The 25796-nt window shown below is 33.4% G+C and overlaps 1 protein-coding gene and 1 pseudogene across 1 annotated transcript; one reads left to right on the forward strand and one right to left on the reverse strand.

Moving 5' to 3' along the window:
• Positions 1 to 1152: 1152 nt before the first annotated feature.
• On the reverse strand, positions 1153 to 3428 carry LOC107955049 (GDSL esterase/lipase At2g42990). Its single transcript, XM_041116552.1, has 3 exons — positions 2835 to 3428; positions 2255 to 2744; positions 1153 to 1511 (listed from the first exon to the last, which is right to left on the reverse strand). Exons 1-3 carry the CDS (start codon positions 3198 to 3200, stop codon positions 1315 to 1317), a joined length of 1053 nt encoding a protein of 350 aa, XP_040972486.1. The 5' UTR covers positions 3201 to 3428; the 3' UTR covers positions 1153 to 1314.
• Positions 3429 to 3849: 421 nt separating this feature from the next.
• Positions 3850 to 8702, forward strand: LOC107956421 (thymidylate kinase-like; annotated as a pseudogene).
• The last annotated feature ends 17094 nt before the right edge of the window (positions 8703 to 25796 follow it).

The following is a 25796-nucleotide window of genomic DNA, read 5'->3' on the forward strand; positions in this document are numbered from 1 at the left end:
TATCAATTAATAGCGATACAACACAATATTAGATAAAAAAAAATAGTAGAAGACATATAAATAAATTTCTAATAATTTCATTTAAACATAATTAAATATTAATTATAATTATTAAATTTTTTTGAGTTTTGTGTATGAAGTTTATGGTTTAATATTTAATGCTTATATCAAATCTCAAGTCACTATCACCGATGTAATTGATTTCAAACAATAGTAAGCTAGTAGGGGTTGGCAGAGCTCTAACCCTCTAAGATAAAAAATTTCTCTGGTAACCTTTTTATAATTTATTAAATTTAAATTAATAATTATAAAATTACACTTTAATCTTTAAAATAATAAAAAAATAATTTAATCATTTAAAAATTATAAATATATCAACTACTAACATAATAAAATTATAACTTTACTGTCACAAAATATACAACTTAATTTCACTTTTTTTTTAAATATTTACCACATCTAACCCATTTCAATGTTACCATACTCAATCTCAACCTTATAATTACTTTTCTATTCTCCCAACACAAATCATACGCATGCAAAGGATGCATTGGTTTAAGGCAATCCTAGCCGGGCTAGAATTGGTCACAAAGGATTATCCCTTACCATTTTTTTTTCTTTTATTGGTAAAGCTGTTATTCCGGCACTGACAGAGACCCGGCCTCACGATTAAGGAAATTACCATTTCATGGCTGGACACGGGCACGTACCTATAACCATAAGCTCATCATTTGAGAGCGACTGCAGTGATGCATTTCAGTATCCTACTAAAGCCCCAACTATTTTTAGGAGCATTGATGTTTCTTGTTGTAAATGCTGACGAGGCCAGAGTTGGGAAACCAGACAGACCTCGAGGGATGAAAATGTAGATGCAGATAAGGCAGTTAAAGCCGGGGTGAACAGCTCTGTTGTCTGTCCGTAAATCAATTTTGCCTTTGCAGGGAGTGTACCTAGTTTAGCAGAGGTGAACGGATCCACTATATTATTGCTGCCTTTGGTTGTGACGAGTTGCACTAGAGTTCCTGCTCCCTTTCCATCCTTTTTTCTGCTTCTGGTTTTAGTGATTTGTTACAATGCAGGGTCTACCTATTGTTTATTTTGTTTCTCTTATTAAAGGAATGATAGTTTAGTTTTCAGAAAAGAAAAATCAGCTTGAGATAAAAGGGTTTTCTTATTGATAATTTTTAGCCATGTGAATGAACAGCTATATATATTGATATAGAACTAGGCTTAGCTAGACAATGAACACCATCCATGGATGCATGCATGTAAAAGAGAGTTTGTAGTTGCAGAGAAATGAAAAAAAATAAAAAACTAATGAGAAAACATAGCTAAAAGAAGAGGAATAAGATGGTCGGAGATGATTTTGTTAGTTTTTTCAGTGGGATGGAAAGCATCCCAAAATACATATTTACTGGCATCACTGCATGTAAATGGATTATACTGATTGCATAGGTAACTCATTTCGAATGTCCCCGTCGAACAACATGCCATTCCCGTCACCTCAAACCCTACAATTCCACATTCCAAACACCCATCTTTTAAAATCCAATTTTATATTTGATAAATGATAAGAGAGCTACTCATAACTACAGAGTCTGTGAAGATAGTCATTGTCCCATCACATTAAATGCTCCCAAGTACAGATCTTTGTGTAATTACTGATTTCTTATACAATATTTCATTATAACACTTAACACCACCAGCATTTATCTTCTTCTTATTGGGTAACATTCATAATTGCTGATTACAATATGCTAATAGAATAGATACATTTTCAGACAAGAAAAAAAAACATTCATTAAAAGCTTTCCACAGTCTCTTAGATGACAACTGTTTAGCATCAATGGTTTCATCTATTTAACTTTATTTTTTTTATAATTCATTAAAAGAAAACTTTTTTTATAAATTTAATTTCTTTACTTATGGTAACTGTTTATCAAAAATAGATAAAATTAAAAATCACATCATATAAATTAAATAAATATAATCTATACATCCCTTCAGTCATAAATTAGGTTTTAATTAGTAAAATTGAAATAATTAATGTTTGAGGTCCCTGCAACGCATGCACCCTGGTTACCGCCCTGGTTGAGCTATTATGGTCCTAACACCTTAAGAGTTGATGAGTTGCAGATAAAAGCTACTGAAAATTTTCTACTTCTACTTAGCTTTTTTTAATTGATTTAATTAATTCAAAAAAAACTCTGCAAAGTGGTCCAACGAAGCAAAATGCAGCAAAAGAGAAACTTACCGAAGAGAGAAGGTCTGGTAATAATCTGATAGAAAATGTCATAGGCAGGTGCAGACACCATTCGCATTCCAGGAAGCTCCTTGTTTAGTTTTGCAACCAAGCCTTCCAGTTTCCTGTTGAATCCGGATGCCACATTGTTGTATTCGGGTACACAGTCGTTTTGGCCCAGGATATTGGTGGCCCTCTCCAGCGGCAAACACCCCATCGGGGGAAGGCCGGTGATGGATATTTTCCGGACACCTAGAGCGTGGAGTTCCCTTACGAAGTTTTCGCCCAGCCCTAGCAGGAAATCCTGGTATTGCCTCACTGAGAACTGGGATTTTCGGGTGGGGAAAACGTAGTAATTTTCTAGGAAATCATTCGTCCCTAAGCTCATTAGATACAAGGCCTCTCTCAGAATCTCATTTGCCTTATTTTCACCGACGTAGCTTCTCAGCTTTCGCTGGTATTCTTTGTAATACTCTAATTCCTTCCATAGTGGTATCACATTCTGCAAAAACCGTAAAAGGGAACAAATATTCAATAATTAGCTTCTTCTGGGGCATGTTTATATACAGGTGTAGTGGCTTTTTCATCTTACAAGCACTTTGGAGGTTGCATTGTCGTAGCCAGTTCCAGCAGAAGCAAAGCAAACACCAGTGGCGAAATCCGATATATTATAAGCAGGATCCAAGTAAGCTGGGATGGCTGGTTTCAGTCCAAAAGCTTCGGAGATGAAATCGGGAGGGATTCGGCCATTGCAGAAGCGTCCAGTTGGTTGACCCCCGTAAAAATCACGACCGTAAGGCTGAAAATTGCTCTTCAAAACCGTCGAGATCAGGTTGTTGTTGCCCGAATCCACGGAGGAGTCTCCGAACACTATGATGGCTGGAACTTTAGCTTTGGTCAATGGAGATAAAGATAAGAAGAAGAGCCAAAGAAGAACTGGAGTACTACCGAAAGCCATTTCACCTTCACTGCACTGCACTGCTCTCTCTCTCTCTGTCTGCAAGCAGATGAAATTCACAGTTTAAAGAAAATAAAATTTTGGCAAATTAAGAGACAAATTACAAAGCATGGTTTATGAATAATTTATTTTTGATATTTAATATATAAAGAAGAGGTTTGGTGGGGGGTTTTAATGGGAAATAATAAAAGACGTATCTACTCCCTCCAACCATTTCTAGCTCTTTCCACTTTATACTATTATACTCTATATATTAAATTTATAATATTTAATGAATTTCTTAAAAAATCCTTAATATATTAAAAATAATGTAATTATAATAAATAACTTAAAATCAATTATATCAATGGTATTCAATTTTAAATAACAAATAAATTTGTCATGATTTGGATATTAATATTAATATATATTATAATTTAAATAATATATATAATTAATAATTTATTATAGGTTATTTATTTTAGGTTTAATGACAAATTTGGTTACTAATATTTGTATGTTTTGTCAAAATGGCTATAATTGTATTTGTTAGTCTTTTTTAGCTATCAACATTTGTTCTTTCTTTTTTAATTTACTTTGTTTTTTTAACAAATTTGATAAAAGTACCGTTAAAAAAGTTAGCGGAGGTGACGTAGAATTTAATATGAAGATGGCGTCTTTGGCTTTTGAGAATTAAAAAACTTTGTCTTTAAATTTTCAACCCAACCCATGAAGTAATATGTTCTATAAAGATATTTGAATTTGATTATGGTCTTTATTTTTTTCATTATTTCTATATGAGCAGACAAATAACATATCTTAATATCAAGAAATCCATTTTCGGTACATTTGACTAACCTATATTTCACTTCATTACAAATTTTTTTCTCTTTTGAACCAAAACAACCCAAATACTAGTTTCAATTTTGAATTTTGGAATTTAGGGTTTCAAAACCCTAAATCTAATTCAATAATATTACTATGAAAATCAAGTTAAACACCAAATTTCATAAGCTTAGACCCAAAATATTAGAATATCCAATCGATTAGTAATGAAATACTAACATTTGCCTTGCCTCAATCTCTCGATTCTAAATGTAGTCTGTGCCTCTTTAGAGAAAAAGGTTTTGGGTTTCCCTCTTGCCTCTTGATTGAAAGTTCAGTATTTTCAATTTGATTTCAATACTTAGTAAGATTTCTTAGTGATTCAAGGTTTCAGAATGGTTCAAGGTTTCAATCTTTTTTTCAAAAAGTTTCAATCAATTTGTTTATTGAGAGATTTTTCGATTAAGTTTTTTTTTCAATATTTACGTTTATGTTTTTTAATTGAGATTTATTTTTTTAATTTAATGTATGATTTATTTGTTTTATTATTTTCCACATGTAATTATTTCATTGAATTACCTAAATAATAAATTAATCTCATTAAAAATATTCCACATATGAAATTCCACATCATCTCCATTAACTTTTAACAATACCCTTATCAAATTTATTAAAAAAAGCAAATTGAAAAAAAAACAAAGATTAATGACTGAAAAAAGCTCAAAAATATAATTAGTGCCATTTTGACAAAACATATAAACGTTAGTGACCAAATTTATCATTAAGCCTTTATTTTATATCTATTGTTAAATTAATTTTTTTAATGTTAAAATTGTTAAAATTCAATTTTTATGATATTTTATTTACTTTTACTTTATTTTAATCCATGAATGTAATTAAATCTTATTATATTTAAAAGAACATAAATTTAATTTGATAAATATTATTAACATGTGTCTTTTTAAAAACTATATTTTAATCTTAATAATTTAATAGTAATTCATTTTAATATTATAACATTAAAAGTTAATTCAATTAAGTAAAATCTTAAAAATATTTTATTTAAAATCAAATTTATATTTAACATATAAAAATTATAAATAAATTTTTTAAACAAAAGGCATGAAATAGCTTTAAAAATTTAAAAGACAATGAGTAAAAAAGTAACTTACTTAAATTATAAATAAGTGCTTCAAATGGAAATTGTCATGCCTACCATATCTTTAGTGTGGAAGTGTGCCAACATTTCTATTGACAAATAGCAGGTTTTCAAGTCCATGCCTAAGTACTTATTACTTCTTGGGTAGTAATTGTTATTTTATTAGGCTTCGCTGTTATCGCTATTCAAAATTCATAAATTATTCTAACCGTCGGTCAAAATTTTTTCAAATATGTTCTTGAATTCATTCGAGACGTAAGCAAAACTCAGATTGGAGAATAATAAAACTGTAATTTTCTAATTATTTCTAATTTTATATGAAAATTGTATTGATATCTTTTTAAAAATTATTAGTTAAACTCTTCCTACTACATCAATTATGTATTTAACCAAATACATAATGACAACTAAGAATGTATTTACATGTCATTAAACAATTATGTATTTAACCAAAGACATAATGACAACTAAGAATGTATTTACATGTCATTAAATTTTTTTCCAACTCACTATTAGTGTCTATTCCAACTTACCATCCATACTCCTTTCTCCTCCAATTACCCACTCCCTTCATAATGAAATTTCTTTTTATCTATCTTTAAAACCCAAACAAAAAAGAATTTTCGTATTGAATCGTAGTGGTAAAATGTTAGGATCGTCCCGATTAAGCAACGAACAAGTAAAAATAGTAGAAGAAATTGAGAAGATGAACACAGAAATTTAACGTGGAAAAACCCCTCAAAAGAGGATAAAAAACCACGGGCAAAGATAATTTTACTATAATGGCAAAAGAATGAAGAGTACAAAAGATGGAGATAAAAACTAAACCCCGAAAACCCAAAAAACAAAGAACCCTCAAACGTAAACACAAAATTCTCTGAATGTGTTATGAGTTCTAATCTAATGGGTGTCTCTTAATTCTAAGATTGTAAAGGAGCCTATTTATAGGCTAAATTAGTAAGTCAAATAAACTATACTAATAAATACTAAATCTTCTAGAAAGAAAATATATTTTTGTTTAACTTGACTTGCAAGCAATCTCTTAGAATTTGGGTCACACAATTCTAACAATCTCCACCTTGACACGAATTCTTTCAATGCCATCTTTGCCAAAACCCGCCACGGGCCTATCTTGAACTATGCAGGGAATTAACTGAGTCGAATCTATGCTTAGAAGCTTGAAGACTTCTAGCCTTCGACTTGTGCACTGCCAAATCAAAACTAACCCGGGTCTGATTTTTACGAATACAGTGCCCTAACTTTTCAAAACCTGCATCCAAAAGAGAACCTCTCTTCAACGAAACGGTCATACCTTTTTCCCTCCTATGACCAAGTTGCCTCCGCTTCAAATGAGTTGACTTTGACTCCGTAACGGACGAGGGACGTCCGATTTCACCGGTCACTGTAGAACCTTCCAGAATATAAAGACTGCCGGTTCTTTTACCTTTTAACAAAACGAGAGCTCCACGAGATACTTTAATGTCGCTCGACTCGATGTTGATTCTGCATCCTTTCAAGTCTAAAATACTCAAGGAGATGAGATTCTTTCGTAAATCAGGTACATACCTGACATCTGAGAGTGTCCTAATCGTCCCATCGTGTATCCTAATTTTAACAGTACCAATACCGATTATTTTACTAGATGAATCGTTTCCCATGTGCACAACTCCACCTTCAACTGAACTGTATGTGGAGAACCATTCTCTATTGGGACATATGTGGAAAGAACATCCTGAATCTAGTATCCACTCAGACGTAAGCTTGGAGTTATCGCTCGTTGACACTAACAAGAAATCATCACCGCCTTCATCGACCAAATTAGCACCAGCTACATCTTCCTCGTTACTCTCAGCAGCTCTTTTATTTCGCAGTTTATAACAATCTGCTTTGACGTGACCTAACTTTTTGCAATAGCGACACCTTTTGTCTCGTTTCTTTGATGCTACCAAAACGGAAGCTTGTCTATCTGCTTTGCTATTCAAATCAAACTCATTGTCGAGTTTGTCTCTACTCAACAAATGACCCTTCACATTTTCGAACGAGAGTTTGTCTCTGCCATAAATCATGGCCTCCCTGAAAGACTTGTATGAAGAGGGTAAAGAGCACAATAATAGCATAGCTTGATCTTCATCGTCAATATGAACCTCAACGTTCTTTAAATCATTTAAAAGAGTAATGAATTGACTGATGTGATCTTTAAGAAGCTCACCTTCGTTCATGCGAAACGTAAATAGACGTTGTTTCAACACTAAACGGTTAGCCAGAGACTTAGTCGCATAAAGAGTTTCTAACCTTTTCCACAAGGCGAATGAGGTCTTCTCCATCAATACCTCCTGCAATACTGTATTCGCGAGGCACAACTGGATTGCAGACAAGGCCTTTTCATCAAGCTCTTCCCATTCTATTTGATTTAGATTCTCAGGCTTTTTCCCTGTAACAACCTTTTTCAAGCCATTTTGAACTAGAATTGCCATCATCCGAACTTGCCACAGATTGAAATTTGTCTCACCATCGAACTTCTCAATTTCAAACCTTGTTGCTGCCATCTCTGACCTGGCTGATCTATGAAAGTTAAACTAGCTCTGATACCACTTGTTAGGATCGTCCCGATTAAGCAACGAACAAGTAAAAATAGTAGAAGAAATTGAGAAGATGAACACACAAATTTAACGTGGAAAAACCCCTCAAAAGAGGATAAAAAACCATGGGCAAAGATAATTTTACTATAATGGCAAAAGAATGAAGAGTACAAAAGATGGATATAAAAACTAAACCCCAAAAGCCCGAAAAACAAAGAACCCTCAAACGTAAACACAAAATTCTCTGAATGTGTTATGAGTTCTAATCTAATGGGTGTCTCTTAATTCTAAGATTGTAAAGGAGCCTATTTATAGGCTAAATTAGTAAGTCAAATAAACTATACTAATAAATGCTAAATATATTATACTAATAAATACTAAATCTTCTAGAAAGAAAATATATTTTTGTTTAACTTGACTTGCAAGCAATCTCTTAGAATTTGGGTCACACAATTCTAACATAAAACTTCACAATTAATGTAGAAAGCTGCTTTAGTATTTGGAGGGACTGGGATATTTGGTCGAGTTATGGTGATTCGCCAACGGAACCTTATGATATCGGCATATTTGATTAAGAAATCATAGTTGGATGACCACACAGTACTCCATCCACTTTCAGTGCAAATCGGTGGGAAAAGAGATCAATGATGGAAACAAAACTAAAAGCTGGAACCACCCTTATAGTATATCGTTACTCTTATTTCAGGGTCTCTTTCTCATCTGATACAGGACGTGATTTTGAATGGTGTAAGGCACCAGAAAATGGGCTAATAGCTCCAAATCTGGTAGTGTACCTCGACATACCACCTGAGAAAGCTGCAGAGAAAAGGAGGCTATGCAGGTGAGAGATATGAGCAGCTCGAGTTTTAGAAGAAAGTTGTCCAACACTATAAGCTTCTTGAAGATTCTTCATGAAAGATTTTAGGTGCTTCCCAATGCATGGAAGATGTGAAGAAATAGTTTCATGACTTGTCAGAAAGGAAAGCCTCTTTCGTCCCTGTCGTCTTGCTAGTTTATCTAATATTTCTCTTTTCTTTTTAAATTGAAGAAACGAAAAATGAGGGAGAACACAGGGAAAGATGAGTTGGAAATGAGTGTAACAGTCAACCAGAAATCAACCAGAAATGATGGTATGAAAAAACAATATTATCTATTTTTAATAGTTTAATGTCATATTATTATAATAGACATAGATAATGGTAATAAGGTGATTGTAAAATAATAAAAATAAGAGCATACCGATTTTACATAAAAACTCTTTATACAATAGTAGTTTCAATTACATTTATTTAAAAGTTAAAAATTTTTATTTTAATCCATGTCAAATAAAAGAAGTATAGTTGTATATGTATTCAACTTATTAGACATGGTTTGTACCGTGAGGGCCGAAACCCTCAGTCGCAACTCTAATCCAGCAATTTCTTCAACAAGTGACGAGATTCGAGTCATACAAACTCTAACACACCAACAATTTCATCCTAAATTTCAGGATTTTCATTAGAATTTTTATTTGGATTTAATTTTTTTTAGAATAAAAATATTGATATGACATTAAATTATTAAAAAAATGATACAAATGTTGTCATTATTTTATACAATCCTTTTCCAATAGTGAGCTAATAAATTTTTTAAATGACACGTAAATACATTCTTAGTTGGCATTATATTATAATTTCTCATTATTTTCATTTTAATTTGTAAAGAATTAAATGAGAAATATTTCATACTTCAAAAGGACTTAATTATATAAGTAAAAAATTTTCAACTAACGTCAATGTATAATATTCCAAAATTATTAAAAGACTGAATAATTGAAATTCTATTAAAAGTTTTAAAATTAAAAAAAATGCACTTGATTAAAACAGAGATCAACTTACCTTATTCTTAAATTAATTAGTTTGTTAATTTTAGTAATCTAATATATACACTACATATTAAAGAAGAGGCGAAAGAAGAAAGGTTTTTTGTTTTTGTTTTTTTTTTAATTCCAATTATTGGTGGCAAATGAAAACATTAATTATATAAAATTAAATTTAAAGTTGTTTTTATTATATTAAATTTAAAATTCCTGAAAAATAAAATAAAAATAATTTAATTCTTGAAATCATTAGTGAAATTAAATTTTAATATAACATTAATTATATAAAAGACCCAAATTAGTTGTTGAATTGGATAATTTCAACATGAAATAAATTATATGCGTGAATGTAATAATGATATCCATTAAAGCATTAATTGAGTAAACAGTTTTCATTTATTTTCCTGGAAATTTATTTAACATTAAGTATAAATTGGCGTTAAAATAATTTAGTAATGATCAATCAACTGACGCTAAACAACAAAGCCAACGAACTAAAATATCTATTTTTTATGCTAAACCCTGCTATAATATATGTTAGATTTGTATATAGAAAATTTAGCGGGGAGAAATTTCTTTTTTAAAATTTAGCCTTTGAGTTGATTGTTGAGTTGTTACATGAATTGTAACTATTAGAAATAATTTAAATTGGCAAAATAACAATGAGTACAATTGATTGGTTATGCAATTTGAATTCAATCATATGTTTGTAGGTCCTTCTTTAGAGAGCAATCTAATATAATCTTTACAATATAATATATATAAGCTCAACCTCACTTTCATTTATTTTAACTTGACTATTATACAATTGTAATTTTCAAACTCTCTCCTAAGACTTTCCTTTCTAAAAGCTTAGCTCAAACTAATATAACAATTTGATTACAAACAAATTGCACCCATATAAGTGCCTCTCAATGATCTTAATTCCCTACATAATACTTTAAAGTAAGTCTTCAACATATAAATGTTTTTGTCTTCGTAAATTAAGAGTGTGATGAGATTAAAATTTTAGAGTTTTGGATATTGTCTTCGTAAATCAAGAATTTTTGTCTTCAACTTAACACTAAGACAATGTTTGAGATAAATGAATACTTTTTTCGATTACATATCCCTCACACATAGAAAGATAATCACATTAAACTCTTACAAGTTTCCTTGCTTGATATAAAGTTTTCCATGATTATACCAGAAATTTTGATGCAAGAGATCCCTTAAAAAGTTGCACAAAATAGTCAAAATATGTTAACCAAAAGTAGAAAATTTTCAACACCTTAGTTGCTGTAGTGAGTTGCAACTGACTGTTATTCCTCGAAATGTTGCCATGCTCATTTGTTTACTTCTTAAAAATCCATTTTGTCCCAATCACATTGTTACTTTCTAGTTTGAGAACTAATTGCTATGCACCATTTCTCTCAAATTGAATTAGTTTATCTTGCATCACATGTGTCCAATGTTTATCCTTGAGAGCATTTTCCATCCTCTTTGGCTCAATGGAGGATGTGTAGCAAGGTAGCCTAATCATATCAGGGTAGTTTGGTCTAGGCTTGTCCCTAACCTTGTACCACTTTCAGAATGACCAATAACATTATCCAAAATGTGATTTTTATGTACTCTAAGGGAAGGTTTAAGGCTAAGAAAGGTCATCAACAGGCTACTCTTCACCTTCACTTTGTTCTATTATTTGTTCAGCTGTAACTTTTTTTCCATTGGTCGTATTATCATCAATAAACTCATTTTCTATGGAGCTATCTGGTTCATATTTGACCATCACGTTGATGGGATCCATCACAAATTGGGTGTGTTTATTACACACTTTATAAGCCTTGTTATTTATGGAATAAACAAGGAATGTCTTCATCACTGTTAGTTTCGAACTTCCCATTGTAATCTCTTACCTTATTGTTGGCTTCCTTCTTCTCTATGCCTCATAAGATCTTTAGCCTCAACAAAATTCTACTAATCACATAACAATTCGTGTTAACAACCTTTCTTAAAACCTATAACAAATGTAATAACCCATTTTTTAGTGGTGTAGGAAATGACAGTTTCAAAACTTAAAGTAAAAATCTTTAGAATTTCTTCACTTGGACATAAACTCTTCCCATGCAGTTGTAGAAGGGAAGTGAATATCAAATCCCAATTGGTTACCGAAAACGTCACAGAGAGCATCAAAGTCAGTTCTACGTACATCAAAAGGCCCACGAGCAACTTGAGCATACAGCGCAATATTGGTTATCAGCTCAGCAGGAAGTTGCTAAAGTTTTGGAGAGTTTCCTTCTTAAAACCTTTTAAAGCTTCGGTGTGCTTCTGTTCCAAGCTCGCCATAGCAACCTTTTCCTCTTCAGCCATCTTGCTCACAGTGGCATGATGCTTTCAACCATATTCTTCATAGCAGCATCTATGCTTTTCTTTTTTTCTATTTCATCCACAACCTCCCCAGATAATTTCTCTACCTTGCCCTCAACGACTACCAGAGGCTCAGCTTCCCCCACAAGTCTTGGTTTTCTTCTTTTAGCTTGGAATGGAGCTCGTGTGCTCTTTTTAGGGCTCATAGGGCATTCTGGTAAGGGTCATCGAGCTTCCTCTTGCTCGCTTCAGCTCCACTTATACCTTCTTTGAGACCCAAACCAACTATACTAGCCTCATCCAAGAGAACTTGTAGGGACAGAGTTAGTTCTTGTAGAGAAGGCTTCTTCACACCATTAGGTGAACCATCCGAACACATGCGATCCTTAGTTGCTTCTAACAGAGAGGCCATTAGATGGTTAGTGACATCATTTAGACTATAATGGAACTCTATTGTGCTTAGGTGCTCATGCCAATGGAATAGTTTGCCAGCCTTACCACCCATCCCAACAAATTTTATGGGTGCACCAGCAACACCGTCCTCCACAATGGTACCAAAAACGCCTTCACTCGAAGGTCCCTACCTGGTTGGGGATAAGAAGGAGGATAAGTAGAGGGTGAGTTAGTAGGAATAGCAGGTGATGAACTTACATGTACAACCACAGGTGAGCTCACATGAGCGATAGAAGGTAAGCTCGTAACAAGGGAAACAAAAGCGGCGACCATAATAGCAGAAGGCCCAACGTGGTCTGTCCTCTTTTTTTTATGCTATTCTAATATTGCATTGTGTTCCTGCTTCTTGCTGCTTACCACAACATTAGCAGTCCCCATGCTAGTCCTGCGCTTCTTGCGCATATCCAACATAAAAGCTTGCACGTCCATGTATTCGTTGAATTCCCACAGCAAACTAGTAGACTCTTTCGAACTGTCTTCAGTGTCCCTAGCTGTGCCTGCACCACCAATAATTATAAGATTAGTAGTAGCAGTAAGTAAGTTAGGGTTTGCACCACTTTCCACATGTGCCAAAAGCAGTGGAACCAAGGACAACGCCTCATTTTACAATAACTATAGAAGTAATTTCTTGATTCTTCTTTATATCTTAACAACATCAGTCCGAGATCATGTTTGGCCCCATATGGCCAAGTGAACCTCTACCCCAGCAGCATCAATTACTTCATTATTATCACCTAGTCTCCATCCATTGAAGCTAAAGTTTTCCAAACAGAACAGAAATACATTTGTAACATCCCATATATTTTATTTATTTTGTGCGCATGATTAAGAATAAGGGAATTAATTGCCTAGTGGTTTAGTGGTTACTTAGCTATCATGGTGGTCAAAGGTTTAACCCTCATTGTTCACACTCTTGCATTTAAATTTTTTTGACAATTTTTTTCATGCTTAATGAGCATTGTCGTCCACCTATTGCACCATAATAAGGAAGATTTGTTTCCTCCATTTGAAGGTCAAACTTACCATAGTTAGGGGGTACTTGATTCCCTTTTTACTCCATGTCTCCCTCCCTTGCCATAACCTCACCTCTTACCTTGTTGCATGATACATTGAATCTGGTCATGGTTGACCAACCCCTCATCCCTTGTATTGTCGTTCATACCCCATTTCCCTGTCACTTTCTTTCATTTTTCATTTTCTTTTCTCACCATTTTCTCTCCTTTTACAAACAACCACCACCATCTTCCTAATCTTTTTCTTCTTCCACCATGACCCAAACTTCCTTCCACCGATCACCACCTCTCGTGGTCGTTGCTCTTCCACTCTTTTCATCTCCCTCCTCCCATTGTCGCCATAAGCACCGTTGTTGTCACCGTCGTGCACCACCATAAATCCTCTTCCTCTATTTTTATTTAATTTTCTTTCTCCTACTCCTTTCTTCCCTCTTTTTAGCCAAACCTTATAACTCCTCCATCGTCGGATCGTTGTCGAGCCACCACTGCTGCCGATGGTAAAAAAAGATCTTCCTTTTCTTATTCTTTTCCTCTCCTTGTGTCGATTCACATTTTGTTTTAATCAAACTTATTCTTTCATTGTAATGATCTTTTCTATATTACTCAATTTTCTAACATCACTCCTTTATGATTTATTGATCGATTCGAATTAATCAAGTATCAGTAAATATTATTTTGGGTCGTAAAAACCCTTCTCCTAATTATTCCTTTATAGGGCCGAATGGTATAGTGCCATGAATCATAGTGGTATTCTGTTATTGTTATTTATTTATGAACTATATTACTAATACTTATTTGTATCACTTTGAAGGACTGAATAATAATTGTATGGAAAACCTCTAATTTCGTAAAAAAAATCCTCTTTTCGAGGGTCTTAGATCGTGGTGTAAGTGATGTTAAGACTACTAGTGATAGATCTCTTAAGTGACAAAACATTTTCAAAGATCCACACTAATACATGTTACTTATGTGATAAATCATCTTTCGAGATATATTGAGTGAAACCATAAATAAAGGTTGAAGCTATTTAGATCTTCAATCTAAGGTATGGATCGATATTATTTGTTTGTTTGACATCGATATTTTACTATTAACAAATTAATTGTATTGAAATATATGAATATACTAAATATTTATGAAGAGTTGTATAACTTATCGAGATGGATACTAAGTAGGTTGTAACACCCCAAATCCGGCCTGAAAGTTTGGCTCGAATCTAGCGTGTCACATTGAAGTGTTTTTCAAAAACCATGTTTCCATTAAAAACCCTTCTTAATAATTAAAAACTTATACCCTTTTTAAACCTTGTTAGAAAACCTCAGCTGAATAACATTCTTAACAACTTTGTAAAAATCCTGGCAGTTGCGGAAGCTTAATGTAAAAACAATTGCGGTTACGTGATGTTTTGAACAACAGTAGTTGCTTTGGAAAACCGTGTTCTAATACTAGAAATTATAAAAACAATAAATAAAATTCCAAATTTGAAATCCAAAAAACTGCAACGGCTTTACTACAACCCACATAAAACATTTAAAAGTAATAATCAAAATTGTAACATAAACAGTGTGTGGCTTCCTCCGAGCCCCTCGCAGCTCCGATCCGTCTAAGGCTGGAAATTACCTGAAAAGTTAATAAAGGGGGTGAGTTTACGAAAACTCAGTGTGAAATCCCCTACTATAAAAGGAACAGTCAGTCATATAAAAGAATTAAAAGTCTGGCCCCAGCCTTACTTACAGTTTCAATACCAATTGGGCCTTAGCCCATTATAACAGACAGTACCAGATGGGCTTTAACCCATTACAGAATAAGAAACATTATCAAAACTAGAACCAGAATCAGAATCAGAATCAGAATCAGAATTAGGTGACAGAATCAGAATCAGAATCAGAATCAGTATCAGGTAACAGAATCAAAATCAGAATCAGTATCAAGTAACAGAATCTAAAATCAGAATGTGCATGCAATCCCAACCCAATCCAGCCTATAACCAACCGCTACACTCCACCCGTACCAGCCCTACACTCCATTTGGGGAATAGCTCAACCCACACAGCCCTACACTCCACAGTTGCAGCATAGCTGCTCAGTTATCAGATATTGTGATAGAGTCACCAGATATAGATATTGTGGCAGAGCCACCAGAACAGATATTTGTGGCACAGCCACCAGAAACAGATAATTTAGCAAAGCCACTTAACAGAATATGTGGCACAAACCCATCGATAACTGCATTATGTTAGGCACATAGCCATCAACTAGAGTAAGATAACCGGCACACAGCCCTAGGTAAATGTGATCGACACAGAGTCGTCAATAACCATATATTGGCACATAGCCTTAGGCAAATACGTTTGGCATACAACCATAATCAGGTTGGCACAGAGCCATATGTAGGTTGACACGAAGCCATAATCAGAAGGCTTTAAGCCATCGGTAGCTGTATCATGTTAGACACATAGCCATCAGCGACGGTAATATAGTCGGCACACAGCCTCGGGTAAATATGATCGGCACTCTGCCATTGATCTGTCCACAGTCGTCTTGGGCGACCCGTGCGACCTTATCAAATTAGTACGAATATACGGCTCTTAAGCCTTCGGTGGATCCACAGTCGTCAAGCAACCATGCGATCCTAACAGATCAGATCTTCCTCCGTACAAAATCCCAACCCATGCAACATGTCATGTATGCAGAATGTCATGCCCATATTTGAATCAAACAATCACAGTCAAGTCATTCATATACCAGCATATATTCACAATCAAATTCGTCAACCACATAGTCCAAGTTAGTCACTTGGCCACAAGGGCAAAACAGTCATTTAACACCTTAGGGGCAAAATGGTAATTTTACCCTACAAGGTATCTCTGTAATTCCACCTTACAGGGGTATTTTAGTAATTCTACCCTACAGGGGTATTTCGGTAATTCTACCCTACAGGGGTATTGCGATAATTCTACCCTACAGAGGTATTTCGGTAATTCTACCCTACAGGGGTATTGCGATAATTCTACCCTACAGGGGTATTGCGATAATTCTACCCTACAGGGGTATTTCGGTAATTCTACCCTACAGGGGTATTTTAGTATTTCTACCCTACAAGGGTATTTTGGTAATTTTTAAATCGAGGGTAAAACGGTAATTCTGTAAATCAAGGGTACTTTGGTAAGTTTACAAGTCGAGGGTATTTCAATAATTTAACAGGTCGAAGGTATTTCAATAATTTCACAAACCAGGGATATTTTGGTAATTTTACAAACTAGGGGTATTTTGATAATTTTACAAACCAGGGGTATTTTGGTAATTTTACAAATCAGGGGTATTTTGGTGATTTTATAAACAAAGGGTATTTTAGTAATTTTACAAACCAGGGGTATTTTGGTAATTTTGTAAACCAAGGGTATTTTGGTAATTTTACAAACTAGGGGTATTTTGGTGATTTTATAAACCAAGGATATTCTAGTAATTTTACAAACCAGGAGTATTTTGTTAATTTGGTAAACTAAAGTATTCTAAACAGGGATAACAATACGAATGGGCCTAAAGCCCTTTCTCGGCCCAAATGGGCCCACACACTCGTGTGGTCCTTTTAGCCCAAATCTAGCCACAGATATGAGATTCACCTAGCCTAGTCCAATATTTACTAAACAATCAAACAACTTATCCAATTGGGCCCGTAGGCCCATTGGGCCCATATGGCTCCTTTCAGCCCATCGCGGCCCGAAGTAGCCATCCTACAGCTAGAGTAGTGAGAAATACACACCTGATTGGAGACTGGAGTTAATCCACGCTCTGAGCACTCTTAGCCGACGCCCAACCCAAACAAGCACGCCATAAAGCGAAAGGGATCAGCCAAGAAAAGGTACCTTACTCTCCCCATGGTTCTCTCTATTTAAAGCCAGCTTCGCATCCACTCTTATGTTAGCTTCTCGATGTGGGATCCCTCCATCATCAGAGTTTAAATTCAACACAAACTCTTGCCGCCCCCTGTTAGCAAAATAAATGCTCTTTGCTTGCCATGGGATTCGAACCCATGCCTCCCCTTAAATGCTCCACACGCTACTTGCCACTAAGCCACAAGGCTTTTTGTGTCACAATTTCTCCAACAATATTCTTAAGGCCTACCTACTACACCCAGGGTTGATTCACTTTAAACCAAAATTTTTGCTAGAGTCTAGGTTTGAACCCAGGACTTCTCCAACACTTCTCAGCACACTTAACCACTAAAACAAGCCTTCATTAACGAAATTTTCACGCACAACAGAATATTATAAGCTGCCTTCAACCGCTCCCATGCTCAAGGCCCAAAACTTCTAGGCCCAAATTCAGGGTGTTACATAGGTGTTCTAAGAAAGTGGATCTATGATTTACATGACAAGTTATATGCTTATGATTGTGGTTATGATAATTGTGTAGATCTTATGCTCATGATGTGACGCCCCAAACCCGACTAGGACGAATTGACTCAAATTTGAAGCGTTACATTAGCCAACTAAGTAACTCTCTGACTAACGACCACCCAAGACACACCCCAAGCCTTATAAAACCTCAATCTTATCTAATTATTAGTTATTTATCAATTTAAAAACAAATTATGAGCCAATTTTAAACTTTTCTTAGGTAATTTAACATAAAGGAATTTTCGTCATTTTACCACCTATGGTGAAACTAACCCGATTTTAGATTTAAATGTTTACTGGCCTTCTTTTAGTTAAAATTATTCAAGCCCAAAAGTTTCAGCTTAATTTGAGTTCATTTACCATGTCTAATTCAAGTTTTATTATTAGGGACTAAATTGTAACAAAGACAAATTATCATGACCTATTCTGAATTATAAATTAAGTGCATTTCTATCAAAATTTACCCATTACGAGACTAATCCTAAAATTTTACCAAGTTTCCTTATCATCCAAGGCTCTAATTAGACTAATCAATTTTTAGGACTAAATTGCACCTTAAACAAATTAGAATACCAATTTAAAGAGACAAATTCAAACCCCCCAAAAGCCTATACAGTTGTGTCCCCCAAACCGTGTGTCATTAATCGATCGTGTTTGAGTCGTGAAAAACTTGTGGGTTGATTGCACATGTCCGTGTGGAAATTCCATACGCCCGTGTGTGATAGCTCTTGTCTCCACACACCTGTGTCACTTACCCACACACCCGTGTAAAAATCACTGCACCTATTTTTGTAAAAAACTCATTTTAAAACCCGATGTTGCATATTTAATGGCCAATTAAGCCCGATTTAACTACGATTAATTAACATACATATACATACACCTTCAATTGAATTTATTGACATCAATTAAGCCTTAATTATATAAAATTAGGCAATCAATTTCTTGCATAACAAACACCGAATCAATCAAACAAGTGGCGTACCTTAGTCGCTAGTAAACCACTCTATGGAAGCTTCATTTAAATAACGGTTAGAGTAAACATCATGCCTCACACACTATGTTATCAATCACTGTATTATCAAGCAACAATACACCATAAATTATTTAATATTCAAACTCAAACATGCATATATGATATGATAAAGCCATCCAAAATTAAAAATGTCCAATGTCCAAGTCCAATTACAGCCAAAATTAAACTAAGTCCCAGAAGTTCCACAATGCCCGATTAACATATCTAAAACGTGTAACTAAATCTCTATTAAGATTTAATATCTTGGAACTTTCTTGCTCGGCTCTTCAGCTTCTCAGTCCTGTCGGTTAACTTCACGAATGTGAGGGTATGGGCTTAAAAAGCTCAGTAAATGTTAATAAAATGACAAGTAAATTAGCACCCAAATCATGCTTAAATCAAAACCAATCAAATACAAATTTTCAACCATAATATCAATCCATAATAATTCAATGTCAGATACTCAACCATGTATCAAAAATCATAATTAATCATGGCATATAGTTATCAATTTAGCATATAACAATTCATACATTTATATTGGCATATAAAATCATGGCTTAATCGGGTGATCATACATCAGATAAATAGATCTCCTTACTCCGACTCAGAATCAGAACTAGTCCTGGATTGGGTGGGCCAAGGCCACATGCTCCCTTATATTGCCTCAAATTAGTCCCGTTGAGTGGAGACACAAGCTTAACACTCCCTTATCTACTCCAAATCAGTCTACCTAGAGCCTCATTACTCACAAATAACATATCAGTATGGTAAGTACTCACAAATCTTATGGCATGCCAACTATATCCAATAGATCCACCATGATATAATGCCAATATAATCAATCAATCATATTGTAATTTCAGTCAATAATGTGCTCAATTTAAAGTGCCAAAATGCATATGTGAATCATGTAACATAACCATTTTAACATCAAATTAAATCTAGCATACCAATTACCTATTATCAATGTTCATTTATCAATTGAAATATCAACATACCATGAACCAAAAACTCCAGCATACTTGCTTAGTTCACCATTATAATCAATCAAATCAAGCACATAAAATCACTAGATGCTCACTTACCAACAATTAACAAAAATTTCATCACTTAAACATATATCAATAATCTTGCAAAATTAGCCAACCAAAACTCAATTAAATATTTGCGATCAGTAATTAATCATCCAATTAAGCATAAATGAAGGTCAATTTACCAAATCGCCTTTTAATAACACTCACCACACACCTAACTCAACCGCAACCAAGTGATCAACCAAGCAAATCCAAGCTTCAATTTTGATTAGCTCGATCCTCTTCAAGATTTGGAGCTTCAACAAAGATAAAATAAATGTTACCACCTTTCAAAAGATATAATAAACACAAATTTTCATCAACTAGGCTACACAAAATTCTCACTCAAAGTTACTTTGCCGAATTTGTACCATCAAGTCGAAAACTCAATTCCTCACAAAATCGATCACTCCAACCCTCCTGATCACTTCCAAACATCAATACTAGACCAAATAAACATATACTAAGCATCAATTTCATATTTAAATCAATTTTACAAAAATCCAGAAAATCAGTTCATGAAGAATTCTTTAAATTACCTTACAAAACATGTTTAATCTTGATAAATAAGATAAAAAAACCTTCTAATATAAGTTGGAACATCTATTCATTTGTGGATTTCCTCTTAAAATTTAAAATCCACCATTAAAGTACTTTAAGCTTTTGAAAAAGATGACATTGATAAAAAAAATTATGTGATTATCACTCAAATCATGTAAATATGCTTCTAATCATCATAAAAATAAGTTTAGCAATAATAATTAGCTTTGATTCGTTCTAAATCCTTTGATTGAAAATCTTGATTCAAGAATCTTGAGAAATTTCAAAATATTTTTGGCTACTTTTGTGAATAATTTTGGGTGAAAAGAGAGAGTATTTTGATAAAAAAATTTGTTGAATCTATTCTCTGACGATAAATCTTTAAAACTATGCAAAGAAAATGAAATTTATAACTCTCGAATCTAATGTAAATGGTGTGAAAAGTAGGCTAGATGCATTGTGTTTAAAATTGAAACAATCCCCCAAAAATTTAAAAATTGGGAATTTTGCCAATGGCCACTCTTTCATTTCCCTTACTTTTTCAATTGATCATTTCACTCCAAAATTCCAAATTTAAAGGTTTATTTGCCAAATAAATACTCCAAAATTTACCTTATTTTATAATTAAATTAAATTTAATTAATATTTAAATTTAACTCAAATTAACCCCCAATAAAAAATATTTTAAAATTCTTTTTCAACCCAAAATAATTATTTTCACTAATAATTATTTAACTACTTTAAAATTAATTTTCCAAAAATATTTTTATTTTTTTGGATTATTGTTTAATCAATTTTAGATTAAATTGACCTCCTAAATTAAATTAAAAATTACTATTGACCCGATAAATTCCTAAATTCACACTCGGAACCCGAAAAATATACTCAAAACTACTAGACCCGGTTTAGGGATATTACACATGATATTTGATGTATGGCTTATGTGTTATATGTGATGATTTAAAAATGTGCTACTATGTGTATATATGTTTGGCAAATCAAGATCTATGATCTATTGTGAAAAACATGTTAAACATGTTAAAAGTGATTATTATGTGATAAGTGATTATGAGGGCATGTTTAACATGCATAAGTGTATAAGTGATCTATTTGTGTTATAAGTGAAAATCGTCATATCACATGCATGGGGTGGGATTTTGTGAAAGGTGGAAACAGTGGCAGGATATCTGCAATTCAGTGGTGGCTTATCCACAAACGGTGTTTTGGATGGATGAGTTCTAGGGAACTGGATATTGATGTGTAGCGTAGATGGGTAAGGATTTTATAAAATGTGCGTTAATTAAAATATGTATCAATATATCTATGCATAAGCATCAGTATTATATTCCATGATCTTGATGAATTATGATTATGTCATGATTGATGTATTGTACTTTGATAGTATGCAAATATATATCATGTATTGATATCACACTGAGCCTTTTAAAGCTCACCCACATTACTTATGTGTTTCAGATAATCCTCGTGGTTAGGACTCGGATTTGGCCACCGGAGAGGCTCTCGGAAATAAACGATTTTGATGGTTATAGACTATTTTATATTTTTGGGAATTTATGGACTTTTAAATTTTTATTTTGGGACTTTAATTGTGGTTTATCATTAAACTATGGCATGAATGTTTTATATTTAAAAAAAAATCACGGACAATTGGACTTTTTGCATGGGTTTTAATATGAATGAATTGTTTAAGTGTTATCTTAATAAAATCTGTTTTCCGCAAACTCTTGATTAAACTTGAATTTTTAATATCATCGCAATGTTTTTTAAAAATAAGATTTCTTCTCAAGTTATGTTTTAAAACAATCGTGTTCAAAGGAAATATTAAGCACGCATTTCCAAAAGTTAGACCTGATTATTTTAACTCGTGTTTTAGCCATTTCCATGGTCCATGTGATCGCTTATATTGGCCATAACTTCTAGGCCCAGTTTGAGGGGTTACAATATTCTTTATAGATTAGGCATCCTCCAAATTTAGAACGTGACCCTTGCGAAGCCCTTAAATTGCACCCAACCCTCTCTAGTCATAATGTTCTGCTGAGTTAAACGCATGTTCTTACTTGGCAAGGACCACTCCATGGGGAAACCGAAGCCATCGGTAAGCTTACACTTCACTCTAATGTACTTCCCCCAATTCAAGTGAAAGTTAGAGCACTTGTTGGAAATGATAGATTCCACATCTTTACGAGGGGTAAAGTAGGAGATACCTATTGAACTACCTCAGTTGTGGGCCTTCAGTTGGTACAGGTTTTGGAAAATAGTAAGCAACGGTACCTCATCGCGTCGACAACAATCGAAAAAATAGGTCATCACGGTCCACCAGGGGAACCTAGACAACTAGACAGGTGTGATCTCATAATCTTCAAGTAGGTGGCAAAAGAAATGGTGAAGAGGCAAATGCAACTCAGCCTCTATTACGTGGAAGGGAAGAAGAAAACTGTTGTCGTTGGTGTCGCTCAGACGATGCGAGCCCACAGGAACTGAAAAATCATACGCAAAATTGGGGATTTAATCCTTCGCACTTTTAGGGTTTGAAACATTTCCTCCATCTTCGTAGTATAAGTGTAGAAATTAGTCTCGATAGGAACACCTACCACATGCTTTTGCGTGGATAGCTTAGAATTTTCTGGCAACTATTGCCTCCCTTTTCCAGCCATGATCATAACAGAAGAAAAAAGAATACCCAAAGTAGAAAATTTAGTAGAAATTTACCTTAAAGATAACGTTCTTTATTGAATGCAACAGTTGAAAATGTTTAAAAAAATTATTTTTAGGGCTTCATAACCCTCCCCATTTTTAAAGAATTTTTACCCTCATACTTTAACAGTTCGAATAACCAAGGACAAAGGAACGGTTGATCTGAATGGGTATAATCCCCTCGTACACGTGGTGAGGTGAATGCTAGGCACCAGTGACCAATGCGTGTTTGGTAAGCCTTTCAAATTTAAAACGTCAGTTTTAAGAAGCGCTACTTTATAACCTTTCTTAGAACCACCAGGGGGGACTATATTGTTATGGTATATCCGATTGCCAACACAAAACCCAGATATAACCTAGGCTACTAACCCATGACCCGAGTTTAGACCTCACCGAGTGGATACGTTAAGAGGCTTGTGGGGTGAGCTCGCGAGCCCAGTTCGCATATCCCTAGGTGTTCGCAATCACAAGGTACGAGGACAAACGAGTAAACTAGTAAATACCAGGACCAGCGAACACGTGTTAAGTCTAGGATAGCAAACATGTCAACATGCATAGAGCCTACCAAAAACGTCAAATTCATGAACAGTAACCATGTCATATAAATACCCAATTCTCCTCACTAAAAAGACACACAACAAAAACACTCAACAATGATTATTACATTTTTGAATTGATAATATTTTGTTTTTTTGAAATTCAAACATTTTTACTTTGATATTGAACCTGCCTTTATTTTGTTTTATTTTAAATTCGATCTCCAATTTTAAAAAGGAAAGAAAACGTTTTTCACCCGAAGAAAGGATAGTACAAGTTTATATTTACATATCTAAAGTTTAAGATTTAATGCGGAGGATATAATTGCAAGGAAGACCCTTCATGTTTCTTCTCATGTAAAAAAGGTATTCTGCATGAAACAATTGTATATTTCCCTAAATCTTATACAAATAATTGTCTACAATTTAAATGTGAAGCACAATTGCAGATCATTTTAAAACTGTACTAAATATAGATTATAATTTACTCGTTTTTGCCCTAACGTTTTTAAATAAATAACATATTGGTCCCGGAACAAAATTTCTAATTTATCTATTTATAATATTTATAATTACATCTCCTCATATTTTTTTAGTTTTACATTAATATTAGTTTCCAACAACATTTATACCTATAATATATTCAGTTTGTTACAAATATAAATCATTTTATATATACATGAAAATTACTCACTTATCCTTTTTTTTTAACAATCTCATTATAGGTTCTGATCATATCTATTCTTTTTTATATAACATGCTTAAATCTACTACCCATAGCCCCTCCCCAATCCATAAATAGGAGGATAATGCATTTCAACGCACTCGAATTCACGTCCTCCTGTACTGACAGCAATACACATTAATTAAGTTAAAACTTAATCGACAACTACCTACCTATCTTTAAAATTACCCAATGTTATTAAAAAGTTACATGCATATAGCGATAGATGTCAATATTTCTAATTTTAGAAAAGCAAAGTATTTAAGCTATTCTAAAGAGGAAAAAAAAGTAGGAGGTAGTTAGATAATGGGTCAGAAGAAAACTGGAAATAAATGGCACCAAAATCTGGTTTAGCTATAATATTGATGAAATTGAAAGGCTGACAGCTGAAGCAAGCACCACCCATTATTCCACAAGACAAAGCCCCATCATTTATAATTAATATTATTAAACACTCCATTGGGTTTCATTTATCGGAAGTGAAGAAATGGGGTTACTGTTTTGAGAGAGACATGAATGATGAACGAGTATTGTAGCTGTAAATCTTAAAGGCTCTGGTGTGTGTGTGGGAATATGACGGTCTAAATAAATATCTGAATCTCAATACATCAATAAATACAGGCTCCACTCAACAAACAAAGAGGCTTTGATTTTGTCACGGGACTCATTCAAATCTATTAGGATTTAGGATAAAATATTTTGGAGGTCCCTATAGTATTATAAGAATTAGATTAAATTAATTCATTTATTATTAAATGGATTAATTTTGTTTATATACAGTTTAAATTTCATACAAAAGATTTCATTCATAGAACTGTTAAACTATAAATGATATTTTTAAATAATAAATATTAATTATAGTCCAATTTGGTCTTACTTAATTTTTTTAATAATACAATGACTAAATTTATTCATTTAATAGTAGAAGGACTAATTTGATCAAGTCCCTATAATAAAAAGAGCTCTCAAATATATTCACCATATCTCACAATATATTCCAATTTTACTTGAATAAAGAAAGAACTCTTAACCTTTCTAAAAAAAAACCATTCTTAGATTAGATTTAGTTAATGTTGTAATATGGCTCATATTTAATTAGTACAAACATTTAAATTTGTAATATTATGTCAATTAAACAATCCAGCCTCATTCAATTAATTTAAATATGTTGATTTTCTTTTTATAGAGAATCCAATTTAAAATTTTAAGAGGATACTCTATCAAACTTGAATTATAAATTAAAATTAATTTTTTTCTATTATAATCAATTCAATTATACCCACTAATGTTTCTCTCAAGACTTTATCAGCTTTGTACCCAAAAAGAAAATGAGGTGGAGGATCCAGGTTTCAAACCCAAACCCAATTTTTTTCGGAAAC

The sequence above is a fragment of the Gossypium hirsutum genome, chromosome A07 (assembly GCF_007990345.1).
Source record: "Gossypium hirsutum isolate 1008001.06 chromosome A07, Gossypium_hirsutum_v2.1, whole genome shotgun sequence".
NCBI classification, from domain to species: Eukaryota; Viridiplantae; Streptophyta; class Magnoliopsida; order Malvales; family Malvaceae; genus Gossypium; species Gossypium hirsutum.

Coding starts and splice junctions, on each gene's coding strand:
- LOC107955049 (XM_041116552.1), bottom strand. CDS start 3,200: ATGGCTTTCGGTAGTACTCCAGTTCTTCTTTGGCTCTTCTTCTTATCT. Junction 2,745..2,834: donor ATGCAACCTCCAAAGTGCTT/GTAAGATGAAAA, acceptor CGGTTTTTGCAG/AATGTGATACCACTATGGAA. Junction 1,512..2,254: donor TACCAGACCTTCTCTCTTCG/GTAAGTTTCTCT, acceptor GTGGAATTGTAG/GGTTTGAGGTGACGGGAATG.